The sequence below is a fragment of the Solanum dulcamara genome, chromosome 12 (genome assembly GCF_947179165.1).
Source record: "Solanum dulcamara chromosome 12, daSolDulc1.2, whole genome shotgun sequence".
Taxonomy (NCBI): domain Eukaryota; kingdom Viridiplantae; phylum Streptophyta; class Magnoliopsida; order Solanales; family Solanaceae; genus Solanum; species Solanum dulcamara.
Genome location: NC_077248.1, coordinates 9860063 through 9877777, shown reverse-complemented (window position 1 = coordinate 9877777; position 17715 = coordinate 9860063). Strand labels below are relative to the sequence as shown.

The window sequence follows — 17715 nt, the reverse complement described above, 5'->3', positions numbered from 1 at the left end:
ACTTTCAGATTTTTTTATTTAGGATCATGTCCTCATTATAAGCTTCAGGTGTGTTTGTTCTATCTAATGTCCTCTCTCCAATATTTTTTCAACCTACATCCATCTCTCCTCATACCCATTATAGCCAACTCAAGAAGCGATCTCTAATATCTCTTGAAATAAGTTTGAGGAGTAAACATTTATCGTACCACGAACCACGAACCCACAATTAAATTAAAGAGATATTCCAATTTGAGGACATAAATAATTTTTCTAACTTGAAATGTGTGAAAGTTATGCTTCAAATTAAAAGTTGGTCCATTATATTGCATTAATTAACTACGTACTAGATTATTGGCTACTAATAACTTATGTATAGGACTATAGGTGTGGTATTCGGTATTACTTTCCAAATACGTGAAAAAAGTTTTTTATCATAGATGCAGATGCCACACGATTTATTTTGAATCCAAAAGTTCTTTTTCTTTATTGGTATAAATTATCATTCAGTGTCCGGAATATACTGATTAGACTAATTCAAATTTCAATCTTAAAAATCATCTAAATTAAAAGTTGACATATTGACTAATAAACATTATTTTTATTTAGGTTTGCAACACATAATTCAGGTGAGTTCTCCGGTTAATTAATTATACATGCATGCAGCCTTTAAATCAAACTTGCATTCATGAATAAAAGCCCCTTCCAGAACTCCCGTAACGTTAACTCTTACTCTCACCGCTAATTTATTTGTTCATATTTAATTTGAAACACTCGTAAAGAGTTAATTAATAAAATGATTGTAACAACCTGACCCGTCGTTAGGAATAGGCCAATGGGGAAGGATTTCGGATCAGAAAACTTCGGGTAGTAAATTTGGAAAGATTTAGCCTAGGCCAGACTTGGACGAATTCTGAGTCAGGTGAAGTCTAGGGCGACCATGTGAATGGTGGGAGATCGAATCTCTGATTTAATTGGATATGCTGATAGCCAGAACAATACGGAGCATTTACAGCTTCGCGGAATCGCATTCGGGTGAGTAAAACTCTCGGAATTGAATTTGGCGTGAAGGGTATATTTTAATACAACTTGAGAAGGGGGTGTGTTGTGAAATGGGGGCTTGGAGCTCAAACTCCGAGCTCTCTATTTTCGTGCAACCCGACAGAGCGGAATTTCTCCCATCAGAGAAGGATGGGTCCCGCCAGAGCGGGGCAGACGTGACTTAAGTCGGGAAAAAACCCCAGAACGGTCTTTTCTGCAGAAACTGTTCCTAAAGCTTCAGGAGGCGACCTAGGGCGAATTCTTTCAATTTTCCACAGATTTCCTTGCTTAAGGTAAGGATTTTACTCCCTAAATTTATCATTTGATTCCTATAACTAGAAATTATGGTTGGTAATCATTAGGGGAGGGTTTGAAGGAGAACTAATGGTGAGGAAATAGGTTGGGGTTATGATCATGGATTTGGCTTAAGGTGTAAATTATGTTATATTTCATGATAGTTAGGTCATTGTGTTGATCCTTTAGTTGTATTTACTATTTTCTAAACCAAGAATGAGAAGAACGAACCTGGAAAGGAAAGGCTCTTGCATTGTAAAGTTGTTGAAGCTTGAATTTGAGGTAGGTGATGGTCTAGTTCTCCGTATGTGTTTCATATACTTGCTAAATTGCTTCACGATATGCATGTGTGTATATGAATAGAAAAACATGCTAGATTATGTGTAAAATGATCACTTGCTGGCCTGTATTTGTGATGAACCTGTTCTTGGTGAGATAAATGTTGTAATACTGAATGTAATTGTGATTGTGGTATGTTTGGATTGGGTGTCATGTTTCGACACATAATTGGATCGGGTGTCAAGTTTCGACACATAATTGAATTAGGTGTCACGTTCTGACACATAATTGGATCGGGTGTCACGTTTCGACACAAAGTTGATTATTTGTAGGTCCCTTGAAAGGACCCTTGCATGAAGTTATAGCATGTGGAAGGTATTGAGTTGTGATGTTGCTGAATATGGTTGAACATGAGATTAGTTGACTTATTATGTATATGTATATGCGTATTGTGTTGAATTTACTTATTTATAATCCTCTTACTGGCTAACAGCGTGATCCTACCAGTACATCATTATTTTTGTATACTGATACTATTCTTGCTCTAACATTTTGTTGTGTACATGACATATTCAACCGGCTGCGGAGAGACCTCAATTAGAAGAGTAAAAGTTTGTTCAAAGTCAAAAGGTGAACTATTCTGTCATGCTGCCGTGGACTTTCTCATTAGTGTCATGCCCCTAGAGGGTACCCTAGATGTGGTCGGCACTCGAAGACCATTGCTGGTCTCCAAGCAAACCACTTGGTCCAATCACACATTCATTAATTCATTCATTCATGCACACAGTAGAAGACTCAATGCAATTTAAAAGGAATTCAAATAGGCTAACTAACTCAATATTTTGAAGAAGTATAAAGCAATTTAAATCCAATCTCAACTTAAATTGAACTTAAGGAAAAAGTTTGAAAACAAGAACAAAGACTCAACATCATCACTATCCATCTATGAATCCTCTATCACTATCCAGATGGTGCCAATGACAAGTTCATGGCTATCTAAAAGAATTTACTAATATAAAGATGAAATAAATATGATCCCTCCGAAAAGCAAGGAGGTCTCACCACTCTCAGGAAGAAAGTAGATCTCAACGGAGTATTTATTGATGATCTCGCGCACCTGTATCTGCATCATGAAATAATACAGGCCAAAAGGCGTCAGTACATGAAATATATGAGAATGTAAAATGGCAGGAAGGAGAAACAATCAACAACACTTACCTCAATCTTATCAATCAACTCAAAGGACTCAACTCAAAGGATATGCAAATTTATAATATAGCAAAACTTTGCAAAATCGACTCAATCACCCATAATCTTAATCAAACAACCCTATCAGGCAAGATCATATCCTAATTGGAAGTTTTTCTAATTGAAAATCATCACCTATGAGCCGGTGATATACAACGAAGCGGTGTCATTACCACACCCATCCAATACTTTGCCAGGGTAATGAATGAATCACTATCATTGGATCCACAATCTATCAAAGTCTATCGTTTTGGGACTTAAGGGGTTTAACCCTCCATCCTAGATGCCTATGTAGTTCATTGGATTTGAGTAGTGACTATACTCTTACCCAATTAGGTACTCAATACTCCTTCCAAGACTCAATGCTCATAAGACAATCAATCCCAATCAAATCAATCAATAAGTCTCATAAGGACTCGTATCAGTTCATCAGTCATATCTAATCAATCCTTTTAACCAATCAATTGTACAATCATTCCTAATCATTTATTTAAGAATAGTTTTTGACAATCGTTTATGACAACATTCAGTTGAGACCATTCATTTGGGTTCAATTATGAAGATATAAAGGACTATCAAGTTTCATCAAGACTATCATCATACTCACATCCCAATTAAAATCATCATTCATAAGTTCAAGGCTTTAGATTCAATCCTTAGGCATATACATTCAACATTAATCAAAATACTACTAGGATTTATGAAATAGTAGTTTAAATCATTCGTTCAAGAAATAAGTTCGTAGAAAAACATCAATTACGTAATATTATATAAAGTATGTTAAATTTAAGGAAATTCTCAAGAAACACTATCACGGAAACTCAATTCATTCAGAAATCAACATATCACAATCATGGGGCACATGGAAGAATAAATTACATGCTTTATTTTAGCCTTACATACCTGAGATAAAGACAAGATAATCAATCTGGCAAGAAGTTGTTTGAATCTTTTGAACCCTAGCCTCTTCTCCACTCCTTAGCCTTAGGTCTCTAGTTAGATTGTGTGGAATGGACTTAGGAATATTTAACAACTCTTTTAAGGTCAAAAATGACTTATATTAGTTGTGGGTTAAGTACAGTAGGGGTGTAAAAAATACCGGAATGTCCCTCCTTGAAAATAAAAAAGGGACAGAAAATTTAGCCTGTGAGGGAACAAGTGCGCGATGAGAACTTGTTCCCTCATAGTTCATTTTTTCATTTGAAATTTTTCTAATCGAATTTTAACCCCATAGAAAATAAATAGGATAAAATTAAGTGCAGGTCCGCGGCAGGTCTATGACGTGGACCTGTCACTCACTCATCTGTTTTTATGGCTTCACTGCCATCCCCACCATATCAGCAGCAGCCAACAGATGAGGTGGTAGGCATAGACAAATTTTTCAGGCCACTAATGGGTCTTTTAATGACTGGTACTGAGTATGACATGCTCACCAAGTTCCTCAAACTCAAATCCCTGTCTTTCAAGGTACATAAAATGAAGATGCCTATGAATTTATTCTTGATTGCTATGAGAAGTTGCAAAAACTGGGTATAGTGCGTTAGCATGGAGTGGAGTTTGTGATTTTTTAGCTGCAGGGTAAGGCCAAGCAGTGGTGGAAGGCTTATGTTGAGTGTTGTTCGCCTGTGTTGCCACCACTTACTTGGATTCAGTTTCATGTTTTGTTCCTAGGAAAGTATGTGCTCCGTGCTTTGAGAGATAGAAAAAAGGATGAGTTTATGGCCCTTGAGCAAAGAGGGTTATCAATGGCTGCTTATGAAGCCAAATTTCATGCATTATCCAAGGAAGCTACCCAGTTGGTCACTATACAAAAGGAGAGGATTAGGTTGTTCATGATGGGGATGAACCCCGAGTTGCAGAGGTATTTTCTGTCCATATGACTTCGTCTGGAAGAAGTTTCAACGAAGTCACAGACTTTATTAAGAAGGTTGAAGGTGTGAGAAAGGATGGGCAAGCCAAAGCTTTGGCTAAGAAGCCTAAGAGTGCAGGTAACTTCCAGGAATCCTATTCTAGAGGATCAAGTAGCTCGGTGATTGTTGCCCGGCCAATTCAGCCAGCAGTGTCTGCTTCTACTGATAGTTTTTCACGTACTCCACAGTAGCATCAGGCCCATGAGGATCAGGCAGCATCATTCCCAAGTAGCTGTCTGTCCTTTGATCATGACTGTTTTAATTGTGGAGAGCCGAACTATATACGGAGGGAGTACCCTCACCCCCGTAGGACAGTTTTAGCACCCCCAGTAGGCCAGAGTAGTGGTCCCAACAGCTAGAGGGAATAATGGCAGAAGACGTCCATAAAGTGGACGAAGAGAAAATCTTAGAGACAGTGGGGGCCGAGGTAATGGTAGTACAAGTCGAGGAGCAGCCTAGACGGGCAAAGAGGTAGCTCATTAGAATGATCAGGCCCAGTTTTATGTATTTTCAGGCAAGATCGAGGCAGAGGCGTCTGACACAGTTATCACATGTACTATTTTTGTTTGTGATCGCATGGCTACTATTTTATTTGATCCGAGTTCCACTTATTCTTATGTGTCTGTAAATTATGGCCTGGGTTTTGATGCACTGTGTGATATATTGGATGCCCCTGTACATGTTTCTACCCCTGTTGGAGAGTCAGTCATAGTCACCCATGTGTATCGTGCTTGTTATCTTATGTTTATGGGATACCAGACTTTGGTTGACTTAGTGATCTTAGACATGACAGATTTTGATGTGATCTTAGGCATGGCTTGATTGTCCCCCTACTTTGCTGTACTTAATTGCAATGCAAAAATTATGGCTATAGAGATCCCGAGGAGGGAAATATTAGAGTGAAAAAGAGTGTACAAGGCTAAGCCAGCAAGGTCATATCCTTTCTTCGGGCAAGAAAAATGGTGGGGCAGGGTTGTTTGGCTTATTTGGCCCATATCCAAGATGTGGAGGTAGAATCTCCTACTATTGAATCTATTCCAATAGTGTGTGAATTTTCGGAAGTATTTTCATCAGACTTTCCTGGTATGCCTCTTGACCGCGATATAGATTTCTGTATTGACCTAGAATCGGGTACTTGTCCAATTTCTATTTCTTCCTACCGTATGCCTCCAACAGAATTAAAAGAGCTTAAGGCTCAGATTCAGGAGCTTCTTGACAAGGGATTCATTCGTCCTAGTGCCTTCCCTTGAGGTGCTCCGATGTTGTTTGTCAAGAAAAATGATGGTAGTATGAGAATATGTGTTGACTACCAACAACTGAATAAGGTCACTATCAGATGCAAATACCCTCTGCCTCATATTGATGACCTTTTTGACCAGTTACAAGGTGCTTCAATCTTTTTAGAGATTGATCTTAGGTCTGGGTATCATCAGTTGAAAATTAGGCCTGAGGATGTGCCCAAAACAGCTTTTAGGATCAGATATGAGCACTATGAATTTTTAGTAATGTCCTTTGAATTGACCAATACACCTGCAGTCTTTATGATTTTTGATAAATGAGGTGTCCAAACCGTTTCTAGATATATTCGTGATAGTGTTTATAGATGATGTATTGGTGTATTCATAGAGCGAATGAAATATGCAGACCATCTATGAATTATGTTAGGTGTTTTGGGAAGACAAAAGTTGCATACAAAATTGTCTAAGTGTGAATTTTGGCTGTCTTCAGTTGTCTTTTTAGGCCATGTTGTTTCAAAAGAATGGGTAATAGTGGACCCACAAAAGATTGAGATAGTTAAGAATTGGGCTAGGCTTAGTTCTGTGATTGAGGTTAGAAGTTTTGTAGGGCTGGCCAATTACTATCATCGGTTCATGAAAAACTTTGATTCAATTGCTACTCACTTGACCAGGATGACTATAAAGGAGGTATCATTCGAGTGGACTGAAAACAGTGAATAGAGATTCCAAAAGCTCAAGACTCTTCTGACCACAACATTAATTCTGACCCTGCTGATCGAAGGCAAAGATGTCATTGTTTATTGTGATGCTTCACATTCTGGTTTGGGTGATGTGTTGATGCAGGATAAGGATGTTGTAGCATATATTTTGCGTTAATTGAAGGTGCATGAAAGGAACTACCCGACTCATGACTTAGAGTTGGCAGCAGTTGCACTAAAAATTTGGAGGCATTATCAGTATGGCGTCAAGTGTGAGGTTTTTACTGATCACTGCAACTTATACACGTGTTCACCCAAAAGGACTTGAGTTTGAGACAACAAAGGTGGATAGAGTTGCTTAAAGACTATGATGTCACTATATAATACCATCCAGATAAGGTTAATGTGGTAGCAGACGCACTAAGCAAAAAACTAGTGAGCATGGGAAGTTTAGCTTGTTTGGGACACTTAAGCATCCCCGGGATAGAGAAATTCAGGCCTTAGAGGCCAGATTTATGAGGGTAGGCATCTCAGAGAAAGGTGGAATAATAGACGGATTTGATCTAGGGCCCACTTTCATAAAAAAGATCAAGACCAAGAAGTTTGAGAATGTGAGCTTAAATAAAATTAGAGAAAAAGTGTTGATAGGCAAGGCTCAAGACTCAACACTTGATGCAGGTGGGGTGTTTCACTTTAGGGGAAGGATTTGTGTTTCCTGGATAGATGAACTAATTCAGAAGATTCTGTCTGAATCTCATAGTTCACAATACTTTATTCATCCGAGAGTGACTAAGATGTATCAAGAGTTGAAACAGTTGTATTGGTGGTCTGGTATGAAGAAATACATAGCTGAATATGTAGCCAAGTGTCAGAACTACCAACAGGTGAATTACGAGCACCAAAGACCTGCAGTTTTTCTTCAAAGAATACCCTTTCCTGAATGAAAGTTGGAGAGAATAGCCATGAATTTCGTGGTGGGACTCCCCAATACCTTGGGAAAATATGACTCCATCTGGGTGGTGGTTGACAAATTAATAAAGTCAGTGCACTTCATTCCTGTTAGAGTGGACTACAATGCACAACACTTGGCCAGGATTTATGTGAAGAAGGTAGTAAGCATGCACGGGGTGCCCCTTTCTATTATTTCAGACTGTGGTACACAATTCACTTCCAAATTTTGGGGGAAGTTGCATGAAGAGTGGGAAACTCAACTCACTTTCAGCACAGCTTTACATCCACAGACAGATGGGCAGTTGGAAAAAACTATCCAGGAGATGGAAGATATGTTGAGGTCAAGTGTTAAAGACTTTGGGGGACATTGGGATAAGTTCTTTCCCTTGTGTGAGTTCTTCTATAACTATATATACCACTCAAGTATTGATATGAAATCATTTGAATCCCTTTATGGGAGGGGATGCAGGTTTCCATAGGGTGGTTCGAGGCTGAAAAAGTAGAGTTATTAGGGGTAGACTTGGTGAGAGATGCTCAAGATAAGGTAAAGAGCATCCAAGCTAAACTTCTAGTGGCTCAGAGTCGTTAGAAGGAGTATGCTGACTGAAAAGTAAGAGATATGACATTCGATACTGGTGAGCAAGTATTTCTAAAGGTGTCACCCATTAAAAGGGTGATGAGATTTGGAAAGAAGGACAAACTCAGTCCTCACTATATTGGCTCTTTTAAAATTCTTGATTATGTAGGGTCAGTGTCGTAAAGATTGGTCTTACTACCTAGCTTATCTGGGGTACACCCGGTATTCTACGTGTCCATGCTAAAAAAGCACTATGGAGATGGGACTAAATTATTAAATGAGACTCAGTGTTATTAGAAAAGAAACTCCACTATGAGGAGGAGTCAGTTGCAATTTTTAATCGTGATGTCCGAAAGTTGAGGACCAAGGAGATCAATATGGTTAAAGTGCAATGGAAACATCATTTGGTGGAGGAGGCTACTTGTGCAACTGAGAAAGATATGAGAGACAAGTATCCTCAATTGTTCAACGAACTAGGTACTACTCTATCTCTACTTTAGTCATATTTTCCCTAGTTAGTCACTCGGGGACGAGTGATGGGTAAATTGGTATCTATTGTAATAACCTAACATCGTCGTTAGGAATAGGGCAATAGAAAAGGAATTCAGGCTAGAAAACTCCGGGTAGTAACTTTGGAAAGATTTAGCCTAGGCCAGACTTGGACGAATTCTGAGTCAAGTGAAGTATAGGGTGACCATGTGAATGTTGGGAGATTGAATCTCTGATTTAATTGGATAGGATGATATCCAGGACGGTAGAGAGCATTTACGGCTATGCAAAATCGCATTCGGGTGAGTAAAACTCTCGGAATTGGATTTGGCGTGAAAGGTATATTTTAATACGACTTTGGAAGGGGGTGTGTTGTGAAATAGGGGCTTGGAGCTCAAAATTTGGGCTCTCTGTTTCTGTGCAACCCGCCAAAGCGGCTTCGCCAAAGTGGGATGGGTCCTTCCAGAGTGGGGCAGACGTGACTTAAGTTAGGAAAAAACCCCAGAATGGTCTTTTCTGCAAAAATTGTTCCTAAAGCGTCAAGAGGCGACCTAGGGCAAATTATTTCAATTTCTCATAGATTTTCATGCTTAAGATAAGAATTTTACTCTCTAAATTCATCATTTGATTCCTAGAACCTAGAAATTATGGTTGGTAATCATTGGGGGAGAGTTTGAACTGAAAACTAATGGTGGAGAAATAACCCTAAGGTGGGTGGGGTTATGATCATGGGTTTGGCTTAGGGTGTAAATTATGCTATATTTCATGATAGTTAGGCCATTATATTGATCCTTTATATGTATTTACTATTTTTTAGACCAAAAATAAGAAGAACGACCCTGGAAAGGGAAGGCTCGTGCATTGTAAAGTTGTTGAAACTTAAATTTGAGGTAAATGATTGTCTAGTTCTCTGTATGTGTTTTATATACTTGCTAAATTGCTTCACAATATGCATGTGTATAGGAATAGGAAAACATGTTAGATTATGTGTGAAATGATCAATTGTTGGCCTACATTTGTGATGAACCTGTACTTGGTTATATAAATATTGTAAATACTGAATGTAATTGTGATTGTGATATATTTGGATCGGGTACCATGTTTTGACACTTAATTGGATCGGGTGTTCAAACTTTGTTTAGTAGTTTGACTTCTTTTGGAAGTGTTTCCATTTTCTTACATTGATATTTGTTAGAGTTTTAGTACGGACGACTTTCAGTTTCTAGGATGATTTACCTCCGTATATTTTGGGTTGATAACTAGGCGTTTTCTAAGTTTATGGGAACTCAATATTTATTCTTTATTTAAACATGCTTCCGCATCTTTAAGATTGTGTATACTTTGTGATTATTATTGTTGGGCTGTTTAGGATGGTTCTCTCACCGAAGAGCTAGAGTGGATGTCAGTCATGACGGGTTGGAGTCGTGACAAAGTTTGTATCAGAGCCTAGATTCATTGATCTCATCGTACCAAAGCGAGTCTAGTAGAGTCTTGTGGAACGGTACAGAGACGTCTGTACTTTTCCTCGAGAGGCTACAAGATTTTAGGAAAAGTTTCATTGTCTTCTTTCCTTCGTGCTATAACTTGATTCCAATTGATATCTGGAGATCCAAGTTAGTATCTAACCTCTTTCACTATCTTGTCCGTAGATGGTCAATACTCACTATAACAGTGTTAGGCCCGTAGCTCCAGTGGAGCCAGAAGAAGAGCTAGTCGTTCGAGGTCGTGGCGGGTTGGGATCGTAACAATGATAAATTTATTATGTCAGGTGGATGAAAAATTTATGAATCAAACAAACGCACCTAGAAGTATTTTTAGACAAATATTTAGTCTAGTCAACATCTTGGTCTATTTGTCTAACCATTGGGTGATAGTTCAGGTAGAAAAATCACACTCTCAATAGTTCAAGTATAAAACTCAATAAAGTAGGATAACTTATGTATGTTTTTTACCCTTATGTCATGACCCGCCACTTGATCATGAAGACGGGGGAAAGATCTAGAATCTTGGAGAGGTTAATAAAAGGCTCTAGAATGTCCAAGAGAATTCTTGAAGAAGGTAGAAGAACCTAGAGTCTTGGAGAGGTTAGTGGAAGACTCTAGATTCCATTAGAAGCTTGTAGAGAAGTCTTGAAAGACTTGGAATTCTCTAGAGTGTGTGGAGAGTTCTAGAGTAGGGACTTCTTTGTAAATATGGAAAGACTTGTATAGTAAATTTTATTTACACTTAGGCCCCTTAGGAGTAGTATAAATAGAGGGGACATTCATTTGTAGCAAATCATCAAGCAATCAAGTATTCTTCCAATCAATACAAAAGCTTTTTTCATAAAAGTTCTCTTGTCTTTCTTACAATCTAGTGTTCCCTTAGCGATCTAGTCTTAAAGGCTTACTTGAGCTTGCAAGATCGTGAAAGATTCGTGAGTAAGTTGTCAAGTGTCGCACGGAGATCTTAGTAGAAGTCTAAGTCCGTGATACTTAACTTTATATTAAATTCAACGTTTTGAGAAATACATTGAGAAATTATTATAGTTAATAATAAGAATAAATTAGAAACTAAGTGATAAATTATGTCTTGATATTTCAATCTGGATAAGTAAAAATGAAAGAAGAGAGTGCTAATTATCCCAATTACTATCCATCGATCCCAATTTATGCATCAACGTATTTTTCTTTTTAGTCAGTCAAAAAAAGAATGACACATTTTTATGTTTAGTTATAATTTAACTTTAAAATATTCATTTTAACCTAGATGCATTTATGACTTGTTTTAGATAACTACACATTTTAAAAGTATTTTTTTTCTTTCTTAACTATATATATCGATCGAATCAAATAATATCACATAAATTAAAATGGAGAGAGTAATATATTTTTTGTTTGACAACTTTAATTTATTAGTAAAAAGAATGAATTAAGCATGCACCAATATGTATATAGTTTAAGTTTCAACCCATCATTTGGGAGGGCTAAAGCAAAACTATATAGAAAAAGAGTGTGTGCCGGCCGGCGTTATTCTCTAAAATTGAAGTGTTTTTGTCTCTACATATTAGGACATGAACTCCTTCATATGCTCAAATTTTTGTACTTTTTCCCCAAAATCCATACTCTTTACTTTGGGTTGTTGGCTCCTTTCCCTTTAAAAATTTCTGCACGTGTTATGAACTTCCTCTCTAAATTACTCGTAACTAATATAATTTTTTGATAATTATTTATCACTAAATATGATCAACGATAAATTCTACTGTCTAGCTTTTAAAAAAGAAATCATCATTAATTCATATTATTTTTGTTGTGTTTCATTTTCTTTTTTGCTTCGGATGGTATTTAAAAATTTTACTTGCACAATTAATATGAACTCACACTGAATAAATATTAAAAGAATAAAGCACCTACTAGGAATATTTTATTTTGATCTTGTGAACTCTAATATCTGATTAAGCATGAAAAGATCCAATCATCCTATCTAATCCTTCTATATATTGACACACACATATGTCTTTGTTAATAGTGATATTTAATATAGCAGCTTCTTATAGCTTTCGGTCCGATGTTGTTTTATTACCGATGAAGTCAGAATTTTAAATTTATAAAAAAAAAAAATTAAAAAATCAAAATTTTGATGAATTAATTATATATATTAAATAAATTTTAATTAAATATAAATTTAAGCTAAATTATTGAATTATATCAAACTCGCCTATAGTCTCCTTATTAGTGATGCCGTGCCGGCCGACAACGTCATAGAGTCTGGCTATTTTGGCAATGGAAAATACTAGCCTACATTGTTTCACTTTCTTGGGAAGGAGATCATGGGCTATTGTCCACAAGTTTTTTTGCTTAACAATTATGACTATTTTAGTAGTATTTTTCATTTCTTGGGTTTGAGTAAAGGCCAACCAAACACTGTACACATTCCAATTTGTGGCTTTGTGCTACGTAATTTAACCTGTCCAAGAAAAAGATCATGGAGATTTTGCTTTAATTAAAGTTTATTTATTAATACTAGTCACTTCATTATACATCGCATTGTTTTAGCAGTTTTTTTTTATTTATGTTAAACATCTTTTTACAATAATATTATATTTAATGTAATATTATAAGAATGATATGAGAAAAATGATGTGTATGCATAATTTATTCTTATTTTTATAAAGATATAGAGGCTATTTTCTATAGCTAGACCTTCGACCCAAGTAAAACATATCAAAAACAAATATGGAAAGAAAAATATAGTAATGAAAAAATCATGCTAGAAACAAAGAGAAGAGAACAATGACAACAACAGTAATCGAAGCAAAGTAAACAATATGTAATAAGAAAACCAAAAATTAAGATTGTAGAAAAATAATAATAACGATATTGATGAAGAAAACTATACAATGCTCAACTACCTAATACCTATTAATTAATTTTCTATCCTAATTTTCGACCTTCATATCCTCATTCTTTGAGTGAAAGGAAAAACAATATTTCCTTGAGTAGTTTTTTAAAACCATTTTAAATAAATAATTTTAGGTTCTAAAATTGTGTAATAAGTGATTACATATTCTGTATAGTTTTGAATTATTTTATTTTAATTATTTTATAAGTCGACATTTGAATTCACACTAAATATTAAATAGTTGTTTGGACATGGATTAGTCGATATTTGAAGAATTGACAATGGTCACGTCTACCTCAAAGCATGTTCATGACCAGTATACACGTCATATCCAACAACAAAATTGACAAAAAGAAAAAGTGAAAAATGATAGTAATTCTTAATTATCTTCTACGTAATCATAGTACTAATTATTCGTTGATAATATAACGATCGACATCCGTAGGAGAAAATGACACAGTTGGCACTAAGAGAAGTATTAATTAGACCACTACTAGAGTTTAATGATTGGTTAGTTTGACAGACCTAGTTAATTCAATTAGTCTCAACAAATTATTGCTCTATTTGAATTTAAGAATTTGGTAAAACAATGAACAAAACTAAGTAGGGGTTTAACCGTAAATTTCAGATATTTTCATTTTATTTGGTATTTACAAAAGTGTAAAAATAAAGTTGTATGTTTTGTACAAAATATTAAAAATAATGTTTATTTGCAACAAATTTTAAAATGAAGCAAAAATAAACGATAATCACAAATAAAATATGATAAATAGATATTTTATTGATGATAATTTGTGAGTACACAATTATATATGTTCTTTTTTTGAATTTTCTCACTTAATTTTCTCCGTGAATGTACTTAAATACAATTTTGAAAAGTGAGAAGTGAGTTGAAAAACATGTTATAAGTTATTTTTCAAATTTGGAATATAACTTCAAGTTGGATAAGAAATTTTTATTGTTAAACACTGATTCTCAAATAAAGTGAATAATTTTTTATGGTCAAACAAGAACTAAACAATTAATCATACATAGAGAAAAGATCCACCCTTAGCTTACAAGAACAATATTGTTCATATGAAAAAGAATTGCCAACCCATGTATTTTTCTTTCTATTTTGGGTATTTAATTAATTAGGATTGAAATTTGAAACTACCAGCTGAAAATCCACCATCAACAAGAATGATCTGACCAGTAATATGTGAAGCAGCAGGAAGACAAAGGAATGCCACCAATGGAGATATTTCATCTGGCTCTGCTATTGGTTTCAATGGTGTTCTACACATCAATTCTGAATAATTCCCCACTAGTGACGGCTCAATATCCTCCTGTCATCAGTAAAACCTAAAGTATGTTAAGAAAAGGACTGCAGGGAGTCAAAATTTTAATTTTATGAATTTTGAATTTTAAAATAACTACTTTAAATGTTATTAGTATTGGATTTTAGATTTAATATATATCTTTACATATTTAATAAAAATATTCATAAATATATTATTTGAGTAAAAGCTACGATTGAATTCATATATGCGCTTCTAACTCCGATAAATACAAATTTATAAATTAGGAACATTACCGCTTTCAAAATGTTAGTTTTGACAGCGAATGGAGAGACTGTATTTACGCGAATTCCATCACTAGCCCATTCGCATGCCAAAAACTTCGTAAGCTGGTTGATTGCACCTATTCAAAAATATATAATCAATAATCTAAAATTAAGAACTATCTAATTAATTACTATAAAAAATATTAAATTCATCGCGATTACATATATAGTCTAGTAGTATCAATGAAATTCTTATAATTTTACCTTTAGAAGCTCCATAGACAGAGAGAGCAGGGAGTGCTAGAGAACCAGCAAGGGATGAAATGAAGACAATGCTAGCAGCATTTCCACATGCTTTCAAGAGAGGATAGGCAATTTGAGTCAAGTGGAAAGGGGACTCCACATTGGTTCCCATAATCTTTGAATAATCTTCTCCACTTATGTCTGCAGCTCGTTTTATCATGCTTATTGCCGCATTATTCACCTACAATATCATGAATATCACTATGTATGTTATGTTTATGCTTCTCTATAGTATATAGTTAATGAAGAAGAATATTGTAATTAATATATATAGTTAAATCTTTCTACAATGATGTCATTTGTCTAGATATTATTTAGCTCGGAACACTATTATAGAAGAACATATCAATGACGGAGCCACATGTACTTAAAGAACTGACACTCTTTCGTTAGAAAATCACACTTATATGTGTAGCTAGGTAAATTTTCTTATGTATGTATATATATATTATTAACACCCGTTGACTTCTTTGTGAATTTACTTCTTTATAATTTGACTCTCCTTAGTAAAAAATTTGACTCCATCACTGAAACATATAATTATGAAACATAACATGAAAAATGATCAATTAAAAAAAAAACTTGACCGTTATAATTAATGAAATGTTATTATAGAGGATGATTGTCATAAAGATCTAACTATATATAATTCGTCGTAAAGAGCATTTATCTAAACTATCATTTTCTATCCTTGAAAGATTTACTTATTAATTAACACTCCATGAATTGAAACAGTGAAACTAATAATTTTAAAGATGTAAAAAAAAATCAAAAATTTGCCATAACGAGAACTAATGTATGAGAAAATATAATGCTCGACTTTGTAGTGAAGTGGCACTGTTTTGGAAAATATAATGCAGTGGCCCTATATGTCAGTAAGTAGTTCTGAGAAATGGGAATTAGCTATAAATACGAGAAAGTGACATTGACAAATATAAAATTTCCAGTATGACAATTTTGTCTTTTATCATTTAAGTTGTTGGAAATTTGTCACCTAAGTTTGGCCTTTATGCCACCAGTCCTATTCTTATTTCACCTTACATCTTGGTTGTGTCTCCAAATGATGATGGTGTTTACGTATATATGTCTGCAAATTCAGCATACAAGCTTTACGTCCTTTTAATAGCTTTATTTATCTAATTTATATAATTGTACATATGATTTTACTATTTAAAGAATTACAATGGTTAATAGTATACATGCTTTTAATTCTCAAAGTAGAGATATGTTTTACTTTTATGTACTTTAAGAGCTCCTTCTCATTTAATACATTAAGTGGATTAGTCCTTTTAAATCTTTAAATAAATATGGTGACGGATTCTTTAACTAACAATGTAAAGATATGGACATGATCACATAGTTCAGCTGAGAATGATGTTGTATTTTGGAACGACCATTATTTTCATGCTTTATTTTACTTTCCGCTAAGACTATTATGAGTTTGAGCCAACAAGATCAGTTCCTTTAGGCTTTATGTACTAGTAAAACTTTTAAATTTGTATTTAGTAGTTAATATAAGTTGCTTTTTCTTTAACCAAAAAAAAAAAGAAAGAAATGATTCATGAAAACATGTATAGAATAATGGAACGTATACATGTAGTAGGATAGATGTGATCTATTCTCTTACTATTATAACTAAGAAAATTTTGATAGCCTACCCGATAAATCTAAATTAATTTGGCCGGTGGGTAAGGTTTTATACAAACAAAATAATGAGTACTTTTAAAAATATATATATCAAAAACAAATTAAATCGAACATTACTAAGAAATTTGGCTCTAGTACTCAATTCATTAATTTTTTCCTTTGTAAATATATTTCAGTTGAAGTAAAATATTATTTAATAAAAAATCATGGACAGATGTTGTATAGAATAGATGGGTTCCTCCTTTTAGGTTTCATTTTCGAATTTTGAATATAGAAAATATTATCTTACCCGGCTCGCTGTAATATAAGTAGTAAATTTAGTGAGAAAACTTACCAGTATGTTGAGCTTGCCCTCAAAAACAGAGGAAACAGTCTGAATGAGGTCTTCTCTGTGTTCTTTAGAAAACAAATCACAAACAGAGCCAGTCACCTTAAATCCTTTAGCCTCCCATTCTTTTATCTTCTCATCAAGCTCTTTCTTGTTTCTTGAACATGTATGAACAGCTGCTCCAAATCCTGCTAGTTCCTCCACTATTGCACACCTAACAAAAATAATTAAAAGGAAACAATATTATTGAAAAAGAGAAACACTAGTTGTAGACACGTAATTTTTAACCATGAAAAGCGAGTAACTTTAACTTACCCAATACCTCTAGTTCCACCAGTAACTAGAGCTGTCTTCCCATGAAGGGACCATTTCTGGACTCTGCTACTACTGCTACTCTGTTCTTCCCCTGTCGCCATCGTCGCCATCTTTAATTTCCTCAAGAATTCAAATTTCAAGATCCAACACTGTCAAATTTTCTTGTTGCAGCCTCTAGGAATGATACAAGGAAGGCTTTATTTATTTACAACGATAAGTTCTAAGATTTAATAGAACTGAAGATCAGAAGACAAAGTCAATGCAAATTGATCAACGGCTAGAAATGATGGAGATCAACGGTTGTACTATTTTTATTTTGTTTATTATTTTCTTAGTTTCCTAAGCAAGAAAGAAGATGTTGAGTGGTTGGATTATGGACCAATGATTTTGATTATGTTATTCTTTTTATTGTTTAAAACTAATAAATTTTCAACCATAATAATGAAGATGTTAAAAAGGGGACATAGATATAAAATTGCTTTGTATTTAATA

At 34.7% G+C, this 17715-nt stretch overlaps 1 protein-coding gene across 1 annotated transcript; it reads right to left on the bottom strand.

Annotated features, from left to right (window-relative positions):
- Nucleotides 1-14064: 14064 nt before the first annotated feature.
- LOC129876412 (tropinone reductase homolog At5g06060-like) lies at nucleotides 14065-17439 on the bottom strand. Its single transcript, XM_055951849.1, has 5 exons — nucleotides 17224-17439; nucleotides 16915-17122; nucleotides 14895-15114; nucleotides 14661-14767; nucleotides 14065-14412 (listed from the first exon to the last, which is right to left on the bottom strand). Exons 1-5 carry the CDS (start codon nucleotides 17331-17333, stop codon nucleotides 14218-14220), a joined length of 840 nt encoding a protein of 279 aa, XP_055807824.1. The 5' UTR covers nucleotides 17334-17439; the 3' UTR covers nucleotides 14065-14217.
- Between the last annotated feature and the right edge of the window lie 276 nt (nucleotides 17440-17715).